Below are 26,069 nucleotides of genomic sequence, written 5' to 3' on the forward strand. Positions count from 1 at the left end.
ATACATAGCCCCAGATAAGACAAGCCCTCTGTGACTTACAAATGGAACTTCTCCTCCCAAACAGGATTCAAGTTTCCAAAAATGGTCTTGGTGCGCTTCTTGGTTTTGCCGACTTGTACAGTTACATAAGGGTCACTGGATCCTGTTTTGTCCTTGGCTTGTAGACCCTGCGCACACACCACTGCAACCCAAGCGCATGAAGAAGGCTTCAGAGTACACCTAAGAGTAGGTTAAAAAAACTACTCTCCATTGCACTACTCAGGGGCTCTCCATCTTAGAGCAGCTTCTCTATGCTCCCTAGTGAACCCTAATCTCATTTCTCCATATGCAGTAGAACCTCCATAGTTGACTACCTCCCTACATTGACCACCTCCTTAAGCTGAACTAATTTTCAAAGACCAGCATGCACTACGTGTATGTATCAGTCCAGTAGGCCTAGCTCCTTATGTTGACCACCTCCATATGTTGACCAGTTTGTCACAGTCCCTTGGGTAGTCAACATACAAAGGTCCTACTCTATATCCTTGGTCTTGGGGCCAGCCTTTCCCTCAAAGCTTAGCCCAAGAATCCCACCTACCCACCTGACTCCTAACTGATCACTTACCCCTACATATTACTCCTTACAACCTCTGATATGTGCACAATTCAGCCCCATCTACCCAGTTAGTAAATCACTGATTAACTACTCTCTAGCCTACCCCCTTCATTCCACCTCCAGCTCTTGTAAGATCAAACTGTTAACCAAGTCTACAGTGTCAAATTGTTACTACAGCCTGTATTACAGTTCATACTGTTTGAGGGGCCAGTCTTGCCTATGCCAGCACCAGGGTCTAGGTGAGAAAGAGTGATGAATAATGAGACCTCCCTTTTACCCTCATTTCTATCTTCCTTTTCCTCAGTTCCTTACTCTCATGCAGGAGGCTTCTTCCCCAGGATCCTCCCCATAGCCAGGCCTTCCTGTCCCTCAAACTTTGACTTGCTCACCAGTGATGGTAATCTTGGCTGACCATTTGGAGGTGCCATCCAGTACACTCTGCTTAACTGTTTTCATCTGCTGCACGTGGGCAACTTTGTTCACTGTGAAGACATCCCGGATAACTTCAAAGATCTCTGGCTTATTTCGCTCTCGGATCTTCATGCGGTCCTTCATGGCCATGATAATGTTCTGGGTTCGATCTTCAGCTCCATGTTTAGAGCTCTTTTCTGCAGCCCCTGAAGGATAGCCAGAGATAGAAAGTAGGACTAAACTACAAGCCATCTATGACACCAAGGGTTGCGCTAAGGAATAGGGCCTGGGAGAGGCCATTGGTGGAGTGTGAGTAGCTTAGGGAGTTGGGATATCTCTGGGGAAAATGTACACTGTGGGGCCTGCTGCCTGTCCAGTGGGGTTTAAAATGCAACTCAAGGGCAGCAAAATCTTGACAATTGTTAAGGGTGTTCATTATACATTCTATTTAGACACACACAATTTTTCATCAACTCTCCAACTCTAAGGTCAAGATAACACCAATAGGTGTCTTACTTATCAGGGAAGAGTAGTGGGTGGGCATATCAATAGCACCAATCTCATCCAACTGCCAAGCATAATACAAATCCCAGACTTTGTCACAACACATAGTTGGGGTCTACTCTATGGCTTTAGCACCTTTAATCTCAGAAAATAGTGTGGTATAGTGAGAAAAGTATGGACTTTGGTGTCAGACAGACTGTATTCAAATCTTGGCTCTAACACTCCTAGCTTAGTGAACTGGTTTGTTCTAAGAGGAGATAACGGTTCTTATTTTTCAGGGTTGAAATAACATTATTATTTTTTATTCTTTGAGACAGAGTCTCATTGCCCTGGGTAGAGTGCCATGGCATCATAGCTCACAGCAACCTCAAACTCTTGGGCTTAAGCGATTCTCTTGCCTCAGCCTCCCATGTAGCTGGGACTATAGGTGCCCACCACAACACTCAGCTATTTTTTTTGTTGTTGTAGTTGTCATTGTTGATTTTAGCTGGGCTGGGCTGGGTTTGAACCTGCCAGCCTCGGTGTATGTGGCCAACGCCCTACCCACTGAGCTACAGGCACTGCCCTGAAATAAACATTATCTTAGATAACATATATAAAGCATCTAGCCCAGGGCCTGACAGATAGCAGGTACTCAACAAATAGTCACTATTATTGTTAGAACCATCATTATTACTCTGACAGGGTCAAAGACAATCTTCAACAACTATAGTCCTAGCTAGCTCATCTCAGAGGCCAGTAGGCTTTCCCTGCTGCTGAAGGATCGTGAGTAGGCTCCTCCAGTATATTTTGCCAATTAGGCTTCTCACTTAAGCTCAAGAGTTTGAGGTTGCTGTGAGCTATGACACCACAGTACTCTACCCAGGGCAATAGCTTGAGACTCTTCTGGGGCCCTATCTGTACTTTACTGGCCCTATAGACTGGATCTTCTCTCCCTCCAATCCTGAAAGGTTTAAGTCTTTACTCTAAAAACTCAGAGCAAAAAATAAAGGCTAACATCTGCATCCTACCCTTGGAGTGTTGGAAGCATGGTTTCTGTCCAAGGAGGCCCATAAGAAGGTTGCTTCATTCCACTCTATGCTTCACAGAAGCCTTAGAAACCTTCACAGAAACCTTCTCTGAGAAGCTGTTCTCAGAGAAATGGAAGATTTGGCTATATCCTACTCTTGCCAGTTAGCATATCTCAGGCAAGGTGCTACTTCCTTGGAACCTCTGAAAGGTCTTCAAGGAGAAGTCAGACACCCTGGCAACACTTTTTAGAACCCTTCTAGCAAGCACCTGTGTAGCCAGCCTATCTGCTAGTGGTCAGAAATTAAACCAAGGCCTCTGGCACCTATAGGTCCATGATAGGTTTGGGCAAAGTCATCACTGGCATTTGTTTTCAGATAGTCTTTTCAGAGCCTCATTATTTCTACTGACTCTGTCCTATTTGTCTCTTCATGTCTACTGTGGCCATGCCACTGGCAGCAATCTAGGGTTCTTCAAAGGAGTACATTTTAAGTGAATAATTCCTCAAGGCCTCTCCCTGGACCCCTTCTATGACATATGGCTCCTTGAGATAATGAAGTGCTTATGAGTATAAACGTAACCTTTCTTTCTCCTACTACAATTCTTAAAGCTTTCATTGCTATGGCTTGGCACAGGGTAATAGCTGGAAGACCTAGAGGGCAGGAGAATACTTTCACATATCCCTCACCCTGGGGAATACTTTCACATATCCCTCACTCTGCTCTGCCTGGGGTCCAGTTTCAATGAGTGCAAGCCCAGCAGGAGGCGAGCGCTACCCCCTCCTCTGATAGGAACTTGCTACTTTTCCTGCCCCTGTTCTCCCTACTCCATGAGGCAGCTGAAGTCACATATTTAGCCAGGCCTTGGAGGTCTGTCTGGCACTCTCTCTTCCTGGACCTCTGCCCAATTCATTGGAAATGCCTATTTCCAGAACTGTTGTCTAAAACTTGCATCTATAAATAAGGAATAAATGCTGCCTCCCCTGGGTCCTTGAGTCTAGATCTCAGGAAGTTCATGTGTGAGGCCCAGAACCTCACAGAACCCACCCTCTGTCATTACTTTCAGTCCCTCATTAAATCATGCTCTTATCATTTGGGCAATAAGGCCACTGTGATGATATGCTACTCAAGGTCAGCCTCTAGGATCACCTGAATCCTGTAAGAGATTCTAGCTCCACCAAGAGGCCACAGAGAGCTCAAACTTTTTTCCTAGCAGTGCTTAAGAGGGTAATATAAGACTTGGTATTTGGAAAAGGAATGCCCCTTGATTTGGGACCTTATCTGCTCTGAAAAGGAAAAGGGCTTCCGAACCAGGTAAACTGTGGGACTGTTTTGCAGAGACCCTGACCTGCTTCCCTTAAGCCCCACCCCTAATCTCACAGGGTACTCACGCTGTAGGCAGTCAGCATTGAGCAGGTCCTGGCACTTCTCATGGCACTTGACTCCACACTCACTGCAGCGCATGCCCTGCCGGGCGATGCCCCAGAGCAGGCCTTCACACTCATAGCAGTAGGTTGGTGTAGTGGCTGTCCAGACTTCAAAGTTGTGGGGTGTGGTGCACGAGATAGGGTAGATTAAAGCCTGCAGGGTTTTCTTATACACATGGGATTTCTGAAAGACACATACCCCATCACCCACCAGCAACTTTAGGATTCTGCCATGAGATGCCAGAATCAAGATCCCATTTTCTCTTCTAACAACAGAGAAGGCACTATCCTAGTCCAGCTCGTATCCCAGCCAACCATAAATAAGCTCCCAATATAGTATGCTCCTGACAGTCCAGCATAGGTTGGACCTGATGCTGGGTCTGAGCCTTATTCCAGCATTCACACTTTTTAGGGAAACAGAAAGTAGTAGGCACACCATAAAACTCTGAGTTAAGTGGTCACATCCTTCAATATGAGCTGGGCTTACCCTCTTAACTGGACTATTATGAAATGTGAAAAACTAAGACCTGGCCAGGTACAGTGGCTCATGCCTATAATCCTAGCACTTTGGGAGGCCAAGGCAGGTGAAGGGCTTGAGATCAGGAGTTTGAGACCAGCCTGAGAAAGAGCAAGACTCAATCTCTAAAAACAGCCAGGCATTGTGGCAGGTATCTATAGTCCCAGCTAATTGGGAGGCTGAGGTAAGAGGATCTCTTAAGCCCAAGAGTGTAAGGTTGCTGTGAGTTATGACCTCCTGGCACTCTACTGAGGGCAACAAAGTAAGACTCTGGCTCAAAAAAAAAAAAAATCAAAAAAAAACCCTGAGTCCTAATACCATCTACTTTATCAATGATGTGTGCAAAGCACTCCTGAACTTCAAGTAAGTATGCCTGTAGAGATGATCACCAGTCCTGAAGCCAATGGGCTCCTGAAAGCCCTGGATCACTTACCAAGTCTTCATCCTTGAGAGAGGTACGTGTAGCCATTGCAGAAGTAATCCCTGCCTTCCGGGACTGGACCAGTGACTGTGAGAGAAGATCATAGTTAGCAACCCTGCCACCAAAGGCTGGCAAAATCCTGGGGAGGGGGCTTTAGGGACCAAAGCCATTTGACTACAGCTTACTATAATACTCTCTCTCTATTTTTACTATTACTCACAGGGACTGCCCTGTGCAACAGGTAATAAATGTCCCAGGTTAAGATTTAAAATCCAATGTCCTCAGTGGACTTAGTTACAATAGCACTTCCCTCAAGATAGCCATCATCCAAAGAATTTCTCATTCTCTTACTATTCTTAAGTGTCCTATCTGGTAGCAATTCCTTGTTTATAGGAAAGCAAAGAAAAATGAAAAGGTTAGAATTATAGTAGGAAACAGGTCATTAAAGGTAAGAGAGACACACAACTCACAGAGTCACAGTCAAGAATCATTATTAACAACAATGATCCCATGCTAACCTCTACCGTCTTGTACTTTACTACTCCCTCCTATACCCATTTAATCCCTGGTGGCTATAGAGGCCAGAAACTTAATAGAGTACTGAGCAAGTAAAAGGGGCCTTGTAGCTGCAGTCAAATCCAGTAAGGCAGGGAGTTAAGTCCGAGAGCTAGGGCTGCTCTGCTAGCCAGGCTCTTGTGTAGAGGGGCCCCCATAACTGCCAAGCCTAAGCTTTATGGGCAGCTCTTGGAGAAGCACATGGTTTCCCTAAGGCAGAGGACATTGGGAAGACAGAGGTCATAATATCGCCCTAAGCAGGAGTGAAAGCCAGGAAGGGCCCAAGTGATTGGGGAAATGGACTCTTAGAGAAGATGGGGAAAGGCTCTGAAGACACTCACCATAGCCTGTGCAGAGGAGAGCAGAAAAAGGAACAATATGACGTTAAAGCCCCTCAAGGGCATGAAAACATTCAGAAGCAACTAAGAGATTCTTCTATATACTCAGAAGTGGGGCACATGTCATGACCCCCCTACCTCTATCCACTAAAAACTATTTTCAACCCAGATAGCTGACCAGGGCCCAGAACCCAGAGCTCTTGCTCTACTCTAAGGGACATTAAAGTAAAAAAATAGGAAAAAGCAAAAGACAGAGGAGGGAAAGCAAGAAATGAACTAGATACTTGCTGGTAGGCAAGAAGAGAGAAAGGATAAGGTAGAAAAAGAAGAGGAGATGAGAGACAATAAAGGGAGGAAACAAAATATTAAAGAAGAGATGACATCAGAATTTATCTTCAACCAGCTAGATGAAGAGCTGGTGGAAGAAGAGGTACACTGGAAAGGAGGGAACAGAGAAAGGAGAAGTTGCATAAATGGTAGGAAATAAAGGAAGGAAAGATATAACAGAAAATGACAGATACTTCCAATCAGCCAAAAGAGGGAAAAACTAGTGGGGGGAAAAAGAGAACAGAGAATGGAAAAGAGGGGAGAGGAGTGGATAGAAAAAAAACATGAAACAGACAAAGGAGGGGAAAAAAGAAAATAAAATGGTAATTAAAAAAAAAATACACAGTTCAAGTCCTACTAAACCCTTATACCTTACATCTGGCCTTAGAACTCTGAGACTTTGGGAGAGCTTGAATCCATTCTACCCCACTACACACAAGGTTACAGAAAATTCCTTGAGCTGATCCTGTCTCAGAAGACATGACCCAGAATAGAAACTTCTACTCATCCTGGAAGTCCTGAGATCAGCTTTAACTGCTAAGCCTGTTCCAATTCAATTCCACAGATTTCTATCATTGCCAGACTAGGTTACAGAGATAGTCTAGATTCTCTGGAAAGCCTATGTCTTGGGAGGAGACTTTCACTTGACCTTCAAGAAGGGATCCAATTCCAGTTATGTTTATTCCACACTAAGCTCAATGATCTAAGTCAAGGCCAGAGGCAGTTCAATTCTAGGTCATCAAAGAAGGCTGTAGAGATATCTATAGGAGCTAGATACCTAGAAAAAGACCTGAGCCCAGCTTTGAGGACTTAAGTCACAAATGGTCCATGTAAGAGCGTGAGCTAATAAAGAACTCAGGACTAATTCTAACTAGGGAGTGAGATAGAACAAAGTCCCATTGAAGCTATCACTAAATCCCAGGGAGGTTTTAAATGGACCCCTTCCAATCCTGACAGCTACCACCTAAACCTGCACAGGAGTCTTTACTCACCAGATCACTGACAAGTGGCAGTGGCTTCTTTCTGCGTAGATCTGGCATGCTGTCAATGCCATAGAGCCCTCCGGCTGGCCTAAGGAAAAAAGAAAATGTTAGGAACTCCAGTCCTGCCTTGAGTTATCGGCAGATCCAGTGTTCCATTCTCCTTGCTTTCTCTCTCCCCACAGGAAGATGAACTGACCTCCACTATGTGCCTTTGAGAGGGGCAAAGACAGAAGTGAGAGAAATAAAGTGATGGGATGGTGCACCATGAAATCTACCCTCAGAGTACCTCTCAGTGTCTCCTATGGTTTTAACCAAGGACTGAGAGCTCTTTTATCCCACAGTAACAGTTCAAGGCACTTCTGTTTATTTTGAGTGCTTGTACTCCATGAGGCAAGGTGGGAATTGGTGGATAAGAGGACTCCTCCCTACCCTCAAGCCAGAGATTACTGTCCTCCAGATAAGTCTTGCTTGGCCTGTGCCAGAACAAGCCCACAGCAGTGGCTCTACAGGAAGAGAGCCCGCTGCCTCAGTGAGGCATGTAAAAGGAGACCATCTCCATCCAAGAGTAAAAGTCACCAGTTCTGTCTACTGAGGTCTCCAGACAAAAAAGTGTTTCCAGGGAGAGAGGAGCCCTCATAATCAAGTGGAAGTGGGGCAATGGAATGACAGACTTCCAAAAGACTGTTTAGGGGAAGAAAAACCCCACATCATTTAGGAAGGAAACAGCAAAGGAGCTCTGAGAGTCTAGCCAAGACCTAGGGAAACAAGAGAGACCAGAAAAAATATATAGCTAGAGCAACTGGAGCTTTCTAAAACTTTTATGTCTTTTCTACACTGAATTAATTTTTGTTCTTAGCCTATCCTTCCATGAAAAAATGAAATAAAAACAAAGGATGCCCCCCCAAACATCTGTCTTACGTTGAGATGCCTGGATTTTAGCTCAATTTCTTCTACCACATCATGATATGTCCTCTGCCAAAATTCCATCCTCTCTTTGGGCCTTGGTGTCACTTCTATAAAATGAGGTAGATGTGCTACAAAATTTCTCTTGCCTTAATGAAAATGACTTATATACTTGGTTTTAATGAGACCAATGAAGTGAGATAGCTGGGTTGTATACCATAGATCATCTAAAAAGAAAAAGGTCCCGTGAGAAGTAGCAGGTCCTTCCAGCTACTACTGGAAGGCAATATAGGCAAACAACAGAGCCGCAAATTGGGTCAAGGCCAGGAGCTAGAACAGGACACTCAATATGCTGATTTCTAATAAATTAGCTCCCTAAGCATAGGGAGTAGGGTTTGTTTTTAATGAGATAACTAGGTCTAGGGAAGTTTTTATGACAGCTCCGATGGATCAAACCGAAATAAAGGAAGGAAGAGAAAGACTACAGGGAATTCTTTAGAAAAACCTCTGCATAGCTCCATTTAAAAATAGTCTGCATATGTTCCATTGGCATGTATGTATCTCACAATCATTAGAAGAGAAAACTAGAGCTCACTCAAGAAGCAACTTGTGCCACAAGTTTTTAACTAATTCTAAAAACTACGATATGTGCCAAGAACTTTTTTGTAACATAAAATGATCTTTTGATTAAAAGCAGGGGTAACTCATTCATATGATTGACTTTTGATTAAAAGAAGACAAATAACAGGAAATATAAAATGTAAAAATGTAGTAGTTGATCTATCTGATCTTTCTTCTTCCCTGGCCAGAGTGAGAGGAGGCAACTACTGAGAATTTTGGTAGCAGAAGTCTTTGTAGGGAAAGGGAGAAAGAAGGTCCAAAAAACTAACAGGCAATGTTTGGGCAAGTGGGATATTGGGAGGCACTTAAATGCTTTTCTCTCGTAAGAACAGTTAATTACAAGCAGCAGTTGAACAGCTTAAAAAGACTCTCTGATGCAATCAGATGGCTGTAAAACTCACATACCAGAGCACAGAGGAACATACAGAGCTCAGAAGGGATGCTACTATGTCTTGACTAGAGTGGAATGGAATAACTTAGTAACAGCTGAAACAGCAACTCAACAGCTAAAGCAGAACTGAGCCCAAGGAGTAATCCAATCAGCTATGCCACTGACAAGGGAATGGAAAGAAAATGTTTCCAAGTGTAGATTTTTTCAGATTTTCTCCTTTTTCTACCTAAAGAATGTATCACCACTATGACACAATGAATCAGAAATTATAGAGGCAAGAGTAACCACCAGACCTCAGGAGAACTACTCTACAAAGCTCCTTCTTCTGCCTTAGAGGAATCAGTCAACAGAGTTTGCTGGTCTGCCCCAGAGAACCAACCAATCTACAGTGAAACCTCCCTCTTCCCCAGAATCAAGTTTATGAAGCTGTTTCTCCTGCTTCCCATGGGAAAAGCTTAAGAGAGAGTATGTAAAATCCCCAAATCCCCAGAAACTTTGTAGGGAATCACTTACCCTTCAGGGAGCCACTGAGGCAGCGAGGGGTCACCATCATGTGGAATCTTTTAAAAAGAGATAGAAAAAAAGTTAGACATGGGAAAGATGGGAGACTGTCGGTAGGCTGGGCAGTGTGAGCAGTAGAGTAGGAAGCATAGAACAGTGTAGGTGATATAGCCAGCCTGATGTCTAAGCCAATGCCCTGGTCAGCCAGGACAACAAGCAGGCTGCTGAAATGAACAGTACTTATGTCCCCAGTGAATAGAAAGGATATAAGGCCAAGCTCACTGATATCCTGGGGGTAAGGGCCACTCAGATAGAAAACCTCATATCCCCTTATATGAGCCATTGGTACAGATAGCAGTGAGCCAAGCCCAGGAGGACCAACTTAGGCTTTTAGGTCTCACTAAAGCTAAAGGACAATTTCATATAGGGTCCAGTCTTTTTTCCAGCTACATCCCTAAACTCCCTTGGCTGCCCCAGAGTCAGATCTGATCTTTCTGGATTCCCATCTCCTTTTGTGGTTTGATTAATTGGGTGCCCTAAACCCCCAACTCACTGACACTGGGTACACATGTATGAGTACACTGATACTGAGTCCACTCTCTACATTTGATAAACTCTGTATAATGAGAGAACCCAAGGCAGATTAGACACTTGGATTATCATTCTGGCAAATTTTATAGGCCTAGAGTGAGAAGTTAAAAATGGAGATACTAAATAATTCAAAGAAAGAACAGTTCAAAAAAACCACTTTTTAAACAAAAACCAAACCAAACCAACCAACCAACAAACAAAAAGCAAATTCTTCAAGCAGCGTGCAAAGAGAGTTCCAAAGCTGGCAGGACTCTCCAGAGAACCCTATTACATGCTTTTCAGGCACAAGAAACCCAGTGCTAAAGGTCTGGGACTTCCTGCCCCTCCTTGTCCCCCTCCATCTCCAACAACTTCTCTGCCTCCTAACTCTTTTGAGCAAATGAGCTTCAGAGGGGAGACAGAAGAAAGCTGTTTAGCTTCAAACAGGAAATGTTTTGGGAGTGCTATAAAGGTAGAAGTTATAAAATAGGGAGAGATAGGATAGGGCTAATGAATGATGGAAATGTGAGTAAGAATAACTCTCAGTAGGTGCAGATGAGCTTTGGATTGAAGACCCTTCTCAGGTTGTCTGTGTTTTAAATAAGTCTATCTGCCTACTGCCAACAGCCTTCATTCTACCCCATCTGCCTCCTACCTGGTTCTGTGGGGAGGATAATTCTGATAATGGGAAGACCAGGACCAAAAGCCAGGCAGCCAGAAGTGGGTGAGGCAAAAGACAATATGAACAGTGGAAGAAACAAGAGTAGGTGGCAAATAATGGAAAAGTGCAAGTCTCCTAAGATTGTAGCCCAGGGTAGGTGTTAGGGGAGTCCACCCCCAAATCCCCAGAATCTACCAATTTATCCTCCCTTTGGAAATAGCCACCACATTAAGCAGATTCTTATTTCCTATCCAGAATTAGATATTTGCCACAAATCACTAGGCTTAAGGATACAAAAGTCACAAAAAGTCTTTGAGAGGCAGGCTCAGATCACACACATTTCCTGTGCTCAGAGGGGAACACGTGTGCAGAAGCCTGCACCCACAGCACAGGACACATACACGCAGTGCACTGAAGGAGGGTGCAGGAGTGGGAGTGGGAGGAGGTCTAGACAGAGTACCTATAGGAGGTGTACTTATAGTTATAACTTATGCCTGTAGTAAACACAAGGTGAGAGTGGATCTTGTGCTCATGGCTTCAGAACATGTGCACAGACTCAGATGGGGAGGATTCATGGTGCTCAGCAGGGCCCAAATCACAGGCAAAGCGAATCCTCACTATCTTCAAGAGTCAGTGCTTACACAGGGCATTAGTATACTCAGCATTCACACGGCTTGGAGGAACCAAGACAACAGGTCTACATAAGCTTGTGCTCACTCTAGAAAGTTCAGGAAGCCTACTCAGAGCACAAAGCACACTCACACTTAGGGCCCCAGGCAAGAGGCACAAAATGCCTGCAGCAACTCCTGCTCTCAAATACAAAGTATGCATGCATGCTGGGCTCAGCCAAGGTTTATAGCATATGCCAGAGTTTGCAGCAACAGTAGAAAATGGACACACACTGAGCAGAGTAAGAGGAGAGGAGGGCAACCAGTGTCTGAAGGAATCAAACTGAGTACAAGTGTAAGCACACACATGCTACAATGAATGTGCACCCATGCTGGCACACATACATTCTCACACTGTGCTCCAGCGATGTCTGCGGGGCACACATAAGCATAGAGCATGCACACAAACTGCTTTCCAGAAAAACAGACTATCTGCATGAGCCAACGCTCAGAGACATAGATCACGTGCACTCACGTACACGTGCACAAGCACACACACAGTGCTCAGGAGGGGTGGAGAATAAACAACAAAAAGGGCCCAAAAGGCCAGAGGCACAACCTGAAGGGCTCCTCGCTTTCCTTCTGCAAGGAGAGAAAGAGCAGAAAAAAAGTGCAGAAAGGTTAGTAGATTTAGTCCTAGAGTAGGGAACCCAAAGAAAATGCCAGCAAAACCCCAGGGTTCACAGAGGAGAGGGAGATGTCCTCTGGACAAGTGAGCGGTTAGTTCACAAAGCCCAGCTGACTGACTCCCAGATTTCTTATTGACTGTATTTGCTGGCCCCTGCTTTTTAATTTGGAACAGCTAAAGTCTACCTGGGGATTCCAGTCATCCTTTTCCTTTTTTCAAAGCGGCCTGTATCCACGGTCAGGCCACTTTGGAAAAGGTGGTCCAATAAGACCAGCTTTGTTACCAAGAACCATTCCAAGAAGTTATCCAAACTAGCAGAGCACAGAGTGAGTTATCTTCCTCAGAAGCCACATGAGCTTACTTTGAATCTGGAATAAGTACTCAAACCCCAAAAGCCTGGTGGCTGAGCCCTTTGCATTTTGCAGTATAGGCCTGGTCATGCATTTGCCCAGCAAGCCCTGGCCTTTTTTTCCCTGACCCTAGATTAAATTAGGCCAGGACAGGGCCTGGGGCTGGGGCCAAGACAAGGATGCTGAATGGCTACAGGCCCAGGGGAATGAAGTAGCTGCTGCCCTAACACGAATCACAGTGATCTGGACAATGAAACCCCAACTGCAATCCCAAGCCTGATTATTTACCGAACCCAGAATAATACTCCAAAGGAAACCAACCCTTCTAGAAGGACCCACACAAGCTACAAGAGGGTCAAAATAAAGCCCAGAGATTACTCCTTTCCTATCTGTCAGAAGCTATACTGCCTTACAGGCTACACATGGATAGGGCCGCGGGCTTCTTTATTTAAGGAAAGTCCATCTACCCGGATGCATCAGCACCACCTCCTCCTCCTTTCCTTCCTTTATAAAGATCCACTGATATAAACAGAAGGGAGAATCCAAGAATCTAATTCATAAGTTCCTCATTTTTAAAGCTATTTTTTATGACTCAGTGGGTCACTTGTCCTGACAGAAGAATGAACTCAGGACTAGAAATCCTCCAAAACAGTGCAGCTCTAGGAAGGTGGGTGAGATGAGAAAGATGCTTCCTGGAACGAGGACATCTCTCTTCTTCATCTACATCCCACCTTCCCCAGAACACTCTGTTCCCTTTGAACAAGAAAATTAGGCAAGGAACCCTTTCACTGACCCTATGACTCAAATTGGAAATGTTTCTCTCCTCCTCCACTATCTTAAATACGTTCTACACACCATATCAAGTTATTTTGATTATATTTTTCTGAATCTTCTAAATTTCCCCATAATGTCTAAAGGATAAAACCCAACCCCTTGACAAAGCTGTCAAAGTGCTCCATGGTCTGACTGCAGTCCACCAATTCTCCTCCCCCATCCCCTTCTCAGACCCCACAAATACTTCCTCGGAACTAATTACCTTCCCAAAGAGGTCACATATTCAAAACTGCACATATTTATTTGTTTGTTCTGTTTCATCAGCCTGAAACAGCATCTTACACCTTCTTTCCATAGAGAAAAACTCAATTCTTCCTCCAAAGCATAACTCTGGGAAGCCTTCCTTGCCCACTCAAGCAAGTCAAGAAAAGAGGTGCACCTCCTGGTGCACCTGTTATGTCCATCCTTCTCGTTGTTATTTAAAGTATCATGCCTCAACAAATCCCACCACTGTATGATTGAGAACCACAGAAAACAGATGGAGATTTTTAATCTCAAAGGGCCTCAGTGTCACTTGACGAGTCTCTCCCATTTCACTAGTCAGCTCCCTCTACTACTTTTCAAAGTATTAAACATTAAATAGTTACACCTAACATTCAGATGCCTACTTTACCCTAACACATTAACAACTGCCTGTTGCACATCATCTAGATAGCCCATGCTTAGTTCAAATTCAGCATGTCCAAACACTAACCTTATATATTCCACCTCTAAACTCCTCCTCTCTATTTTTGAGATCTGAGAACCTCAGCCATCACAACCTGATCCCTCACTCTCTCCACTCCATCATACTCAATCAGTCACCCATCCCTGTATCTTCTACCTCCCAAATACCTCTGGCATCCATTCCTGCCTGTTTCAAACTGCCAAACTGGCACTCTCATTGTATCTTAACTGGACTATTTACAAGAGATTCCAAACTGACCTCTCTGCCACTAGACTTGCTCCTCACCAATTCATACTCCATATTTTCTATTTCAAAATTCTGACCACACTTTTTCTTTGCTTAATTGCATCAATGGCTCCCCATTCCTTACGGTAGCACAAAATTCTAGTTTACATTCCTTCCACTCCTTCTTCTGCATCCTGTACTCAAGCCTTATTGAACACTGTCCATAGCATCTCTGAGACTACACACCTCCCTCCCACATCTAGTAGGTGGACTTAGACCTTCAGACTTTTTTTTATCTCACTCTGGTGGTCCAGGCTAGAGTGTTGTGGAGTCAGCCTAACTCACAGCAACCTCAAACTCCTGATCTTAACTGATCCTCCTGCCTCAGCCTCACAAGTAGTGGGGACTACAGGTACTTGCCATAATGCTCAGCTAATTTTCCTATTTTTAGAAGAGCTAGGGTCTTTCTCTTATTCAGGCTGGTCTCGAACTCCTGAGCTCAAGTGATACTTGCCTCGGCCTCACAATTTATAGGCATGAGCCACAGCACCTGGCCAGACTTATTCTTTAAGACTGAAATAATTCAAATATTAATGCCTCTGTGAAATTTGTTTATCTGCCTTTCTCCCAAAGGCAAAATTAGGAGCCTCCCTACTATGTGTATGCACATAGAAGAATGAGTATCTGCACATAAAAGAATGATACTCATTCCAGTCATCTGCCTACTTCTGTAATACCATGTTGTGAATACTAACTATGTTTCAATGTAGTTGTCTGTATATAAACACCTTCCTTTATACTACTTCTTGAGGACTACAAAGTTCTTAAAAACTTCTTGTGAGCAAAGGTTCTGTTAACTTTTGGAGCAAAGGATTATATATTATTTCAACTTTGTAGCTTGAAGGCTTAACACATCTAGCATTTGCATGTTAAAGGAACCTGCAGCTTTCTGAACTCAGAAAACAACAGTTTTTCTAAGTATTTCTTGCCCAGTACTAGGGAAGATACAGGTCTTTTAGCCAGTATCCGGTATCATTTTTCAGACCCTGGGGAAATGCTATATTAGCTATTCAGTTTGTCCCATCCATTAGACTATTAAAAAAGAAAAAAAAATAAGCGTTTCAAGAATCAAACTTTTTTTGCTTCCTAACTTCCTAAAATGCCTTAGAATTTTTCCACTCAGATTTAGTTTGCAGTGAAGTTATAATTGTCTATAGTACAATGGCTTTGAAGGAAAATCCCTAAGCCCTAAGAACAATCTTGTTTTTTCAGACAGTCCATTTTATGTCCAAGGGGATGTCCACTTAAATGGAAGGTATGTCACGTACCTTCTCACCACCACTTCCCCCAATCTGCTCAAAACAATCTTAACTTCCTTGTACTTGAGAGTTAAAAAACTTGAGGTGTTCAACTTACATGAACCTATTTTTTCTTTTGTTTTGCAGTTTTTGGCCGGGGCTGGGTTTGAACCTGCCACCTCCAGTATATGGGGCCAGCGCCCTACTCCTTGAGCCATAGGCGCCGCCCCTATTTTTCCTTACTTTAAAAAAGTAGATAAAAAATAGCTATCTCTCAGGGTTATCATGAGGATCATTTCTTCAACCAAATACTTATTAAATCCTACTGCATATCCTGGGCACAGTGGCTCATGCCTGTAATCCTAGTACTCCTGGAGGCCAAGGTGTGTAGATTGCCTGAGCTCAGGAGTTCAGCCTGTGCAAGAGTGAGACCCTGTCTCTACTAAAAATAGAAAACTTAGCCTGGCGTTGTGACAGGCACCTGTAGTGCCAGCTACTCAGGAGGCTGAGGCAGGAGGATCACTTAAGCCCTGGAGTTTGAGGTCACTGTGAGCTAGCCCGACGCCATGGCATTCTACAGGGTGACAGAGTGAGACTATGTCTCAAAAAAAGAGGAAAAGAAAAGAGCCTACTGCATACTAGAAACTGTTCTTAGTGCTGGTGATACAGCAGTGAATGATACAGACTCCCCTGATCCTGAGAAGCTTTCACTCTGGTAGGAGGAGCAGAAAATAAACCATGTTGATAGTGGCTAACTAAACACCTATTTTATACCTGGCATTTTATTTGGGTAAGCTCATTTATTGCTCACAGCTCTACCAGGTAAATGCTATTATTATCTCTAGTTTTTTGTTGATTAAACTAAAATATCAGAGAAGTTAAGACTTGCTTAAAGTCAGCTTGGCACCCGAGCTCAGTGACTAGGGCGCCAGCCACATACACTGGAGTTGGCTGGTTCAAATCCAGCCCAGGCCTGCCAAACAACAATGACAACTACAAAAAAAAAAAAAAAAAAAAAAATAGCCGGGCATTGTGGCAGGCATCTGTAGTCCCAGCCACTTAGGAGGCTGAGGCAAGAGAATCACTTAAGCCCTTGAGTTGGAGGTTGCTGTGAACTGTGACACCATGGCACCCCACCAAGGGTGATATAGTGAGACTCTGTCTCAAAAAAAAAGAAAAAAAAAGACTTGCTTAAAATCTTAACAGTAGGGCGGTGCCTATGGCTCAGTGGGTAGGGCACTGGCCCCCTATACTGAGGGTGGCAGGTTCAAACATGGCCCCAGCTAAACTGCAAACAAAAAATAGCCGGGTGTTGTGGCAGGTGCCTGTAGTCCCAGCTACTGGGGAGGCTGAGGCAAGAAAATCGCCTAAAACAAGAGCTGGAGGTTGCTGTGAACTGTGATGCCACGGCATTCTACCAAGGGCAACAAAATGAAACTCTGCCTCTAAAAAAATAAAGTCTTAACAGCAAATTTTAACAAGGCCAAAATTCAAAACAGGTATCCTGGTTCTAGGGACTACTCTCCAAAAATAAATAAGTAAATAAACAAACTGTGTCATATGTGATGGGGCTCTATAGAGATATTCAAAGGAAATATTCAAAGGGGTGGGGAGTGGCACCTGTGGCTCAGTGGGTAGGGCACTGGCCCCATATAGTGAGGGTGGCAGGTTCGAACCTAGCCCCGACCACCTAAAACAGCAATGACAATTACAACAAAAGAAAGCCAGGCATCGGGCGGCGCCTGTGGCTCAAAGGAGTAGGGTGCCAGTCCCATATGCTGGAGGTGGTGGGTTCAAACCTGGCCAAAAACTGCAAAAAAAGAAAAAAGCCAGGCATTGTGGCAGGTGCCTATGGTCCCAGCTACTCGGGAGGCTAAGGCAAGAAAATTGCTTAAGCCTAAGAGTTGGAGGTTGCTGTGCACTGTGATGCCACGGAATTCTACCGAGGATGACAAAGTAAGACTCTGTCTCAAAAAAAAAGAAAAGAAAAGAAAAAGAAAATATTCAAAGAAAAAGATAATGTCCTCTGATGATGGAGTTAGAGTTGCTATTAAAAATTTATTTAAGACATTATTTTATTCCTTTTTATGGCTGAATAGTACTCCATGGTTTATATATACACCACATTTTCTTTATCCGCTTAACAGTTGACAGGCACTTGTATTGATTTCTAGCTTTGCCAAATGTGAAGTATACAGTAATAAACATTCAGGTACATTTTGTTGAAGCAACTAGGATAGACTTGAATCTTATTATCCAAAGTGAAGTATCTCAGGAATGGAAAAATAAATTCTACATGTTCTCATTTATAAATGAGAGCTAAGCAAGGAAGATATATGGCCATAAACCTGTATAACGGACATTGAAAACTAAGAAGGGAGGAGGGAAGTGATAAAAAATCTACCTGTTGAATACACTGTATCCTATTCTGATGACAGGCACACTGAAGGCCCTGACTTTAGGATTATATAATTCATCATGTAACAAAAAACACTTGTACCCCCTCCTCCGAAAATCTATTAAAATAAAAACAATTTATGAAAGTTTGTCAGGAAAGTCTCATTGATAAGGTAACATCTACGAAGAGACCTGAAGGAAATGAGTAAAGAAACCATTCAAAGTTCTAAGAGAAAAAGTATTTCAGGCAGAACATACAGTAAGTACAAAGCCTAAGGTGAGAGCATAATTTTTGTGGAGAAATGTGGCAAACTTGCAATAAAGTGCCAGTTTAAATAGGACTCTACAGACCTTCATCAGAACTTGGTTTTTAATTCTATATGAGATAGGAAGTCACTGAGCAGAGAAGTGACATGATTGTGACTGGAGGGACGAGACCAGAAGCAGGGAGACTACTTAGACTACTACAATAATCCAGACAAGGGAAAATGGTGGCTTAGAGAAGAATGACAGTGGTGGAAGTAGAGACTGTGGGGATTCAGAATGTTTTTTAAAGATGGAGGAGGCTGAATTTACTAATGGATTAGATGTGGGTTTTGAGAGAAAAGGGAAAGTCAATAATGACTTTATGGATTTGGGCCTTGGTAGCTCCAAGAATGGAGATACCACTGACTGGTAACAAAGACTAGGATAAACGGTTTGGCAGGGGTTTGGACAGAAAGATCAGGAGTTTTGTTTTCCATATATCAAACCTGAGACACCTATTTATATCCAAATGGTGATGTTAAATAGATACGGAGGTTGGTGTTCATGGAAGATGTCCAAGCTAGAGATAAAAATTGGGAAATGCTTATAAAACTGATGAAATTGAAAGATTATCACCAGGGAAGTGAGGGTGATGACAAAGAAGTAGCCAGATTGAATCCTGGGACACTACAAGGTTAAGGGGATAAGGAGCAAGGACGACTGAGAAGAAATGGCCAATAATGTTGGGAGAAAACTAAGACAGAGAGGTGTTCTGGTAGTCAAGTGAAGAAAGAATTTTAAGAAGAAGGAATTAAGGCATAAGAATAGAAGACCAATAGAAAATAGTTGAGAATTCAGAAATAAACCCTTACCTTTGTGGTCACTTGATTTTTGACAACAGTGCCAAGATCATTCAATAGAAAAAGTCTTTCAACAAATCATGTTAGAAAAACTAGATATCCATATGTACAAAAATGAACTTGGACCCCCCCTTATACCATATGCAAAAATTAATTCAAAATGGAGCATAAACCTAAGTATAACAGCTAAAACAAATGAGTAAATAGTTTTGACTTTGTTTAGACCATGGTTTCTTATTTATGACACTTATAGCATAATCAACAGAAGAAAATAATGGATAAATTAAACTTTATCAAAATTTAAAACTTCTATGCTATACTTTATACCCATTATAATAAGTATACAATTCTGTTTTTTAAAAAAACAAAACCAGGCCCAGTGCCTGTAGCTCAAGCCGCTAAGGCACCAGCCACATACACCAGAGCTGGCAGGTTGAAATCCAGCCCGGGCCTGCCAAACAATGACAATTACAACCAAAAAATAGCCAGGTGTGGTGGCAGGCTCCTGTGGTCCCAGCTACTTGGGAGGCTGAGGCAAGAGAACTGTTTAAAACCCAGGAGTTGGAGGTTGCTGTGAGCAGTGATATCACAGCACTCTATCCAGGACAACAGCTTGAGGCTCTGTCTCAAAAAAAAAAAAAAAAAAAAAAAACACCCAAAAAAACAGAAAATAAATGTTGGAGAGGATGTTAAGAAATCCAAATCCTTGTGCATCCTTGGTGGGAATGTATTATCACTGTGGAAAACAATCAGGTGATTCCTCAAAAAGTTAGAATTACCATATGATCCAGTAATTCTACTTCTGGGTATATACCCAGGAAAAATGAAAGCAAGAACTTGAACAGATATTTTGTATACCCATGTTCACAGCAGTGTTATTCACAATAGCCAAAAGGTAGAAACAACCCAAATGTTCATCAATAGATGGATATATAAAATGTGATACACACATAACAATGGATTACTATTCAGCCTTAAATAGGAGGGAAATACTGACACATGCTACAAGATGGCTGAACCTTGAGGACATTATACTAAGTGGAACAAGCCAGCGACAAAAGGACAAATACTGTGTGATCTCACTTACACGAGGTACTTAAAGCACTCAAATTCATACACAGAAAGTAGAATGGTGGTTGCCAGCAACTGGGGGAGGGGGCGGGAAATAGGCATTTAGTGTTTAGTGAGTATAAGAGTTTCACTTGGAAAAGATGAAAAATTTCCGACCATTGATGGTGGTGATTAGATGCACAACAATGTGAATGTACCTAATGTCACAGAACAATACATTTAAGAATTGTTAAAATGGGCTCAGTGCCTGTAGCTCAGTGGTTAGGACACCAGCCACATTCGGGTTCAAACCTGACCCAGGCCAGCTAAATAACAATGACAACTGCAACTACAACAACAAAAGAAGCTAGGCATTGTGGTGGGCACCTATAGTCTCACCTACTTGGGAGGCTGAGGCAAGAAAGTTGCTTAAGCCCAAGAGTTTGAGGTTGCTGTGAGCTGTGACACCACAGCACTCTATGGAGGGTGACATAGTGAACCTCTGTCTCAAAAAAAAAGAATTGCTAAAATGATAAACTGTATGTTATGTCTATTTTACCATAATAACATTTTTTAATAAACTAAAAAGTTTTTATGCTTCAAAGGACATCATCAAGAAAGTGAAAAGACAACACACAGAAGACAATATTTACTAATAATATAACCAATAAGGGACTTATATCCAAAATATATAAAGAACTCTTACAACTCAACAAAAGGAAACCTGATTTAAAAATGGGCAAACGACTTATATAGACATTACTCCAAAGAAAATATAAAAATGGACATTAAGCACATGAAAAAATACTCAACATCATTAGTCCCTAGAGAAACACAAATCAAAACCACAATGGGATACTTCATACCCATTAAGATGGCTAAGATTAAAAAAAAAAAAAAAGACAGATAATAACAAAGTGTTGCCAAGGATGTGGAAAAATTAGAACTCTCATATGTTCCTGGTGGGAGTGCAAAATAGCACGACTTGGAAAGACAGCCTGGCAGTTCCTCAAAACGTTAAACAGAGCTACTACATGACCTAGCAATTCTACTTCTAGGTAAATACCCAAGAGAATTGAAAACATATGTCTGCATAAAAACTTGAACACAAAAAAGGAAGGAAAAAAAAGAAAAAGAAAAAAAAAACTTGTACACAAATGTTCATGGCAGCATTATTTGTACTAGTCAAGAAGTGTTAACAATCCCCCAAATGTCCATCACAAAATATCCATCCACTGAATATTGTTCAGCCACAAAAAGAAATGAAGTACTGATACTTTCATCAGTGAACCTCCCAAACATGCTAAGTAAAAGAAGCCAGACATAAAAGTCCATATACTATATGAATCCATTTATATCAAATGTCCAGAATAGGTAAATTCATGGGAACAAAAGTAGATTAGTGGTTGTCAGAGGCTGGGAGCAAAAGGGATTGGGGAGTGACTGCTAATGGGTAAGGGATTTCTTATAGGGTGATGGAAATGTTCTAAAATTAGAGAGTGGTAATGGTTGCATAACTCTGTAAACATACTGATAACCACTCAATTACACTTTTTAAGATATTTTAAGGGTGGACTTTATGAAATATGATGTAACAATAAGGCTGTTATAATTTTAAAAAGGAAGAGACCATCAAATTGTGTGAAATTGTTGATTGACTAAGAGAACTGAAAATGAACCATAGTTTGGCAATATGGTGGACAGCTGACGGCCTTAACCAAAGTTATTTTGGTGGAATGGTAGGAAGAACTGAATTTAATACAACGCACATGAGAAGGTCAGGTGCGATGGCTTATGCCTGTAATCCTAGCACTCTGGGAGGCCAAGGAGGGTGGATTGCTTGAACTCAAGAGTTTAAGACCAGCCTAAGCAAGAGGGAGACCCCGTCTCTATTAAAATATGGAAAAAACTATCCAGGTGTGGTAGGCACCTGGAGTCCCAGCTACTTGAGAGGCTAAGGCAAGAGGATCACTTAAGCCCAAGAGTTTGAGGTTACTGTGAGCTATGATGACGCCATAGCACTCTACCTGGGGCAAGAAAGTGAGAATCTGTCTCAAACAAACTAACTAAAACAAAACAAAAATCAATGCACATAAGAATATGATGCCTGGCACATACAAAAAAAAATGAAATAAGCTTGAATTATAAGCTACAACTAGTAAGCTTAACCCTAAAAGATCCCATGTACAGCAATGAATCAAGCTGATTTGTCAAATGCTTCATGGTAGTAGCAGTCTCTGTAATACTGATTCAGTTTACAAGGTTAGGAGGCTGCTCTACCGAAGTCTTTAAAAGAAGTGTGTTGGTGAGAGGGTGGGTGCCTGCCCTGCTCTATCCCTCCTGTTTTATGCAATGGTCCTGGAACCAGGCCCAGCTCCGGCACCAAAGGTACGTTGCCACTGCCCAACACTTCCATCCACTCTGTCTGCAGCCCTCAGGTAAGACTGGGTCTTGGCTAAAACCCACAACTGTGGCTTGCTTTCTTGTTGGTGCATCAGAAAACCTCTTTCTACTCATCATCCCTGCTGCTGCCACCACTTGATTATCACAGGCACAAATCTCTGCACTAACAGGAAGTCAACCCAAAAGGGACCTTTGCAAGCTGAAGAGTCACAGAAGTGTGCTCAGGTGCTCACACCAACCTCAGCTCCCCCCAAGATTTGAGGAATTTCTTAGGAGGTACTACTTTGATATTTGTTGTTTCTATTGTTGCTGTAATGAAATAATTCCTCAATGCCTGGGAAGAAAAACAGGCTGCAAAGTTAAGAGAAGAAAGAAATCCCTTATAGCTGAGGAATTACTTCCTCAGAAAGCTTCCTAGGACGAGGGATATTTTGGCTGTACGTTGAAGCATTAGTAAAATTTTGCTAGACTGAAATGATGGGCATAGTACCTTAGAATAGAAGGAAGCATGTACATGTGAATATGCTCAGAACAGAAAATGCAAGGCAAATTTGTATGACAGTAAATTTTCCTCATAGTGGGACAAGAGTAGAAATGTAAACTAAAAACCAGTTGTAGTGACCTTGAATGCCAGGTGAAGAAATACAAACTCTTTTTGATAAGCTATAAGGAACAGCTCTACATATACTGGAAAGGAGAATGGCATGATTTTAATTTTGGGGTTTTTATATTTAATTTTATGACTTGATATTATATTCATGTGATTCAAATTCTAAAAAGTAAATTAGGTACACAGTGAAAAACCACCCTCTCATCTCAGTTTTTCACCTGATACCTTTCCCCACAGGCAATCAATTTCTTATGTATCTTTCATTAGAATATTCTATACACATATAAGCAGATGCTATGTGGGTGTATGTATTCTTTCCCTCTCCTTTGTATATACATCTCATACATATTATTCTTCATATATCAATATATGTGTGTCTTCAATAACTTTCCATTTCAGTAAAGAGGTACCTCATTCTTTTTATAGCTACATGGTACTATATTCCATTGTTTGGATGTGCCAATAATTTAACTGGTATTTCTTGACCAACATTTAGGTTATTTTAAATCTTTGCTATTAAAAACAATGCTTCAAAAATAGCCTTGTGCATATGCTACTTTCACATATGAATATATATCTGCCGGACACATTCCTGGAAGTGATATTGAGGGCTTTAAGGCTATGTATATTTGCAATTTTGATAAATTTCACCAATTGCCTTACTTAGAGGTTTTACCAATTTATATTCCCATACATCCAACAATGTATGAGTGCCTGTTCCTTCACACCTTTGAGTGCCAACACAATATGCTTCATAATTTAAACATTGCCTTTGGAAGATTAATCAGGTTATATGCATAAGGGGACAAACCCATTTACATTTAAAACTGGATGAATACAACATATGCTCTTTGGATAAATTTAATTTTGATTGGGAGAAGTACTTTTAAAGCTACATTATCTTCATACTGCCTAGAAAAAAGTTCTCTCATTTCTGTAGTCAAAAACCATTCTATTCTCTAGCTCTCAGGTGATCAGTCTTTAGCTGGAGATGGAGGAAAGGGAAAATAGTCTGTGGAGGGCAGAGCTGGGCTCTTGGGCAGGGTCAACACTATAAGCAGCTCCTAGACATTGCAAGTCATTAAATTCATAAGGTTCTGTGTCAGCAAGTTCAAGACTAAGAAGACAGGCTGGGTACAGGAAATTCCCACAGTGGCCTATGAGGTGGAGAAGCCTCCTTAGCTGCTAGGGAAATGGCAATCTTATCTCAGCAAGAAACCCATGTAAGAGTAATTTTAAAATCTAACACAAGGATTCTTTCTCAGCCCTTCTAGTGCCTGTGAGCAAATATGCCTCATTCCCCACTCCTGGCTTCGCCTCCCACTCCTCCTTTATACCTCAATATCCTAAAAGTCCTGCATCTGGAAACTATTTCTGCCCAGATGTTTCTCCTTCTAAAAGGGTGCTGCTTATAGCACCCCCCACACCAATAGACTGGAAGCTCTGTAATGACAGAAACATCCTTCCTCTTGCTTTAGAACTTTCTTTCACTGCGATTCCCACAAGATTAGCTTATATCTGTACTTGAATAATTTAGACTGATTCAAGCTATGGACCTCTCCCACCACATTGTGAAACTTGCCATTGTGCCAGGTCTTTTGCTGGCCAGATGGAGGCCCTACTTAGCCAGTTAGGACTGTTAAAGAGAGACCCAGAATACCTGAGTGTAAGTCTTCTACTGAGAGATGATTTGCCTTCCGTACTAGCTCATGCAAAAGTTTTTTCTGCCTCAGTCTTTTTTCTCTTAGAACATTTTTAAAATTGTTGATGCACTTGTTGAGGTAAATGGTCTCTGCACACACTTGCTCTAGGCTTAGTCTGTCCTGCTTAGGAGACACAGGCCTGGAACAAGTCTCACTTCCCAGACATGGAGCCAGACTGAAACTTGGCAATGAATATGCAAGAGGTGAGTTATTAGAAGCAAAAGAGAAGTTGCTTGGATCCTGAGAGGTTTGTTCTCCCTGTGTGGAGATGCCCGCTCCACCAGAGACCACACTGAGCAAGCTCTCACTTCCCTGACTCCCAGGGCTCTCCATTGAGCAATCCTGGGCACCCCCTGAACTCACAGTCCCAAGAAGTCGATCACTGTTCTCTGACTGGGAACAACTCTCATTGCTTTCCAGGTCCTCAGGACTGGGGGACCCACTGTTTTCAAGCTTTTGAAACACTCCTTGCAGAGCTGAACGAAAGTGGTGAATTGCTCGGCCTAGTTTACTTGTGTAAAACTTAATTTCCACATCCTCATCCTCCTGTGAGCCATCCAGAACACAAGAGGACTTGTCAAAGACATCCTTAAGGACCCGAGCAGCATGTTCCTCGTCTTCATTCAGATCAATATGAACCATGTCACTGAAAGTCTCAGGTCCTATGATAATTTCCTCCATCATTCTGCCACAGCTCAGAGTTGCAAGCCTTCTGGACTTGTCTGCCAAAAGGTCTTCTAGCTGCTTGGAGCTCAGAATATCAAGCCCAGGTTCACAGGCCAGGAGCTTGTCCTCCGCATTTACTCTCTCTGTCTTCAGCAACCCAGACAGTGATAGGCAGCTGCTGGTCTCACTTGTGTTGCTGCAGTCATTTTCTGTTTTTGCTCCTGTACATGCTTCAAGTTCTTGGCTGCACTTTTTGAAAAACCTGGACTTTTCATAATCTTCTTTTGAGATGAACACTGGAGCCGTTTCCTCAACTTGATGGAGGATAGACAGAGAAGCCTCTGTCCCTACTAGTTCACCACAGCTGCCACTGATAACCTGAGATGTGCCTGATGTTCCTTTTACTTCATCTTCTGGTTTAGACACATCACCTTGCTTTGCTAAATTGTTCTTCAGTAAGAAGCAAAGGTCTTGCTGCTTAGGGGCCTGGTGTTCACTGTGTTGATTTTGAGCCCTCATATGATGTGGTCCTGTTATGGATTCTCTGTTCCCTGTTTCTGTCTGAAGAATCGATTCATCCTGGTTTAAATGATTCCAACTATCATCCTGATGTTGTTGTTGCAAAAATGATACAGACCCCTCTTGAGGATTCTTATAATTCTGTGGCCAGTTTGGCTCTTCTCTGGTAGTAATCCTGATACCCACACTCTGTAAAAGAATGGATTTCTGTAG

The 26,069-nt window shown here is 42.4% G+C and overlaps 1 protein-coding gene across 2 annotated transcripts in view; it reads right to left on the reverse strand.

Moving 5' to 3' along the window:
- Nucleotides 1–26,069, reverse strand: part of UNC13B (unc-13 homolog B) — a 158,367-nt gene that overhangs the window by 28,480 nt on the left and 103,818 nt on the right. For both annotated transcript variants that reach the window (XM_023519347.1, XM_023519348.1), the window contains exons 9-14: nt 9,514–9,560; nt 7,095–7,173; nt 4,895–4,969; nt 3,909–4,128; nt 985–1,212; nt 40–181 (exon numbers count right to left, since the gene is read on the reverse strand). In XM_023519347.1, the coding sequence (XP_023375115.1) occupies nt 40–181; nt 985–1,212; nt 3,909–4,128; nt 4,895–4,969; nt 7,095–7,173; nt 9,514–9,560 (791 nt within the window). The remainder of the gene's footprint in view (nt 1–39; nt 182–984; nt 1,213–3,908; nt 4,129–4,894; nt 4,970–7,094; nt 7,174–9,513; nt 9,561–26,069) is intronic.

This window comes from Otolemur garnettii, unplaced genomic scaffold, assembly GCF_000181295.1.
Source record: "Otolemur garnettii isolate 467f Iridium unplaced genomic scaffold, OtoGar3 scaffold00172, whole genome shotgun sequence".
In the NCBI taxonomy this organism is placed as follows: Eukaryota; Metazoa; Chordata; class Mammalia; order Primates; family Galagidae; genus Otolemur; species Otolemur garnettii.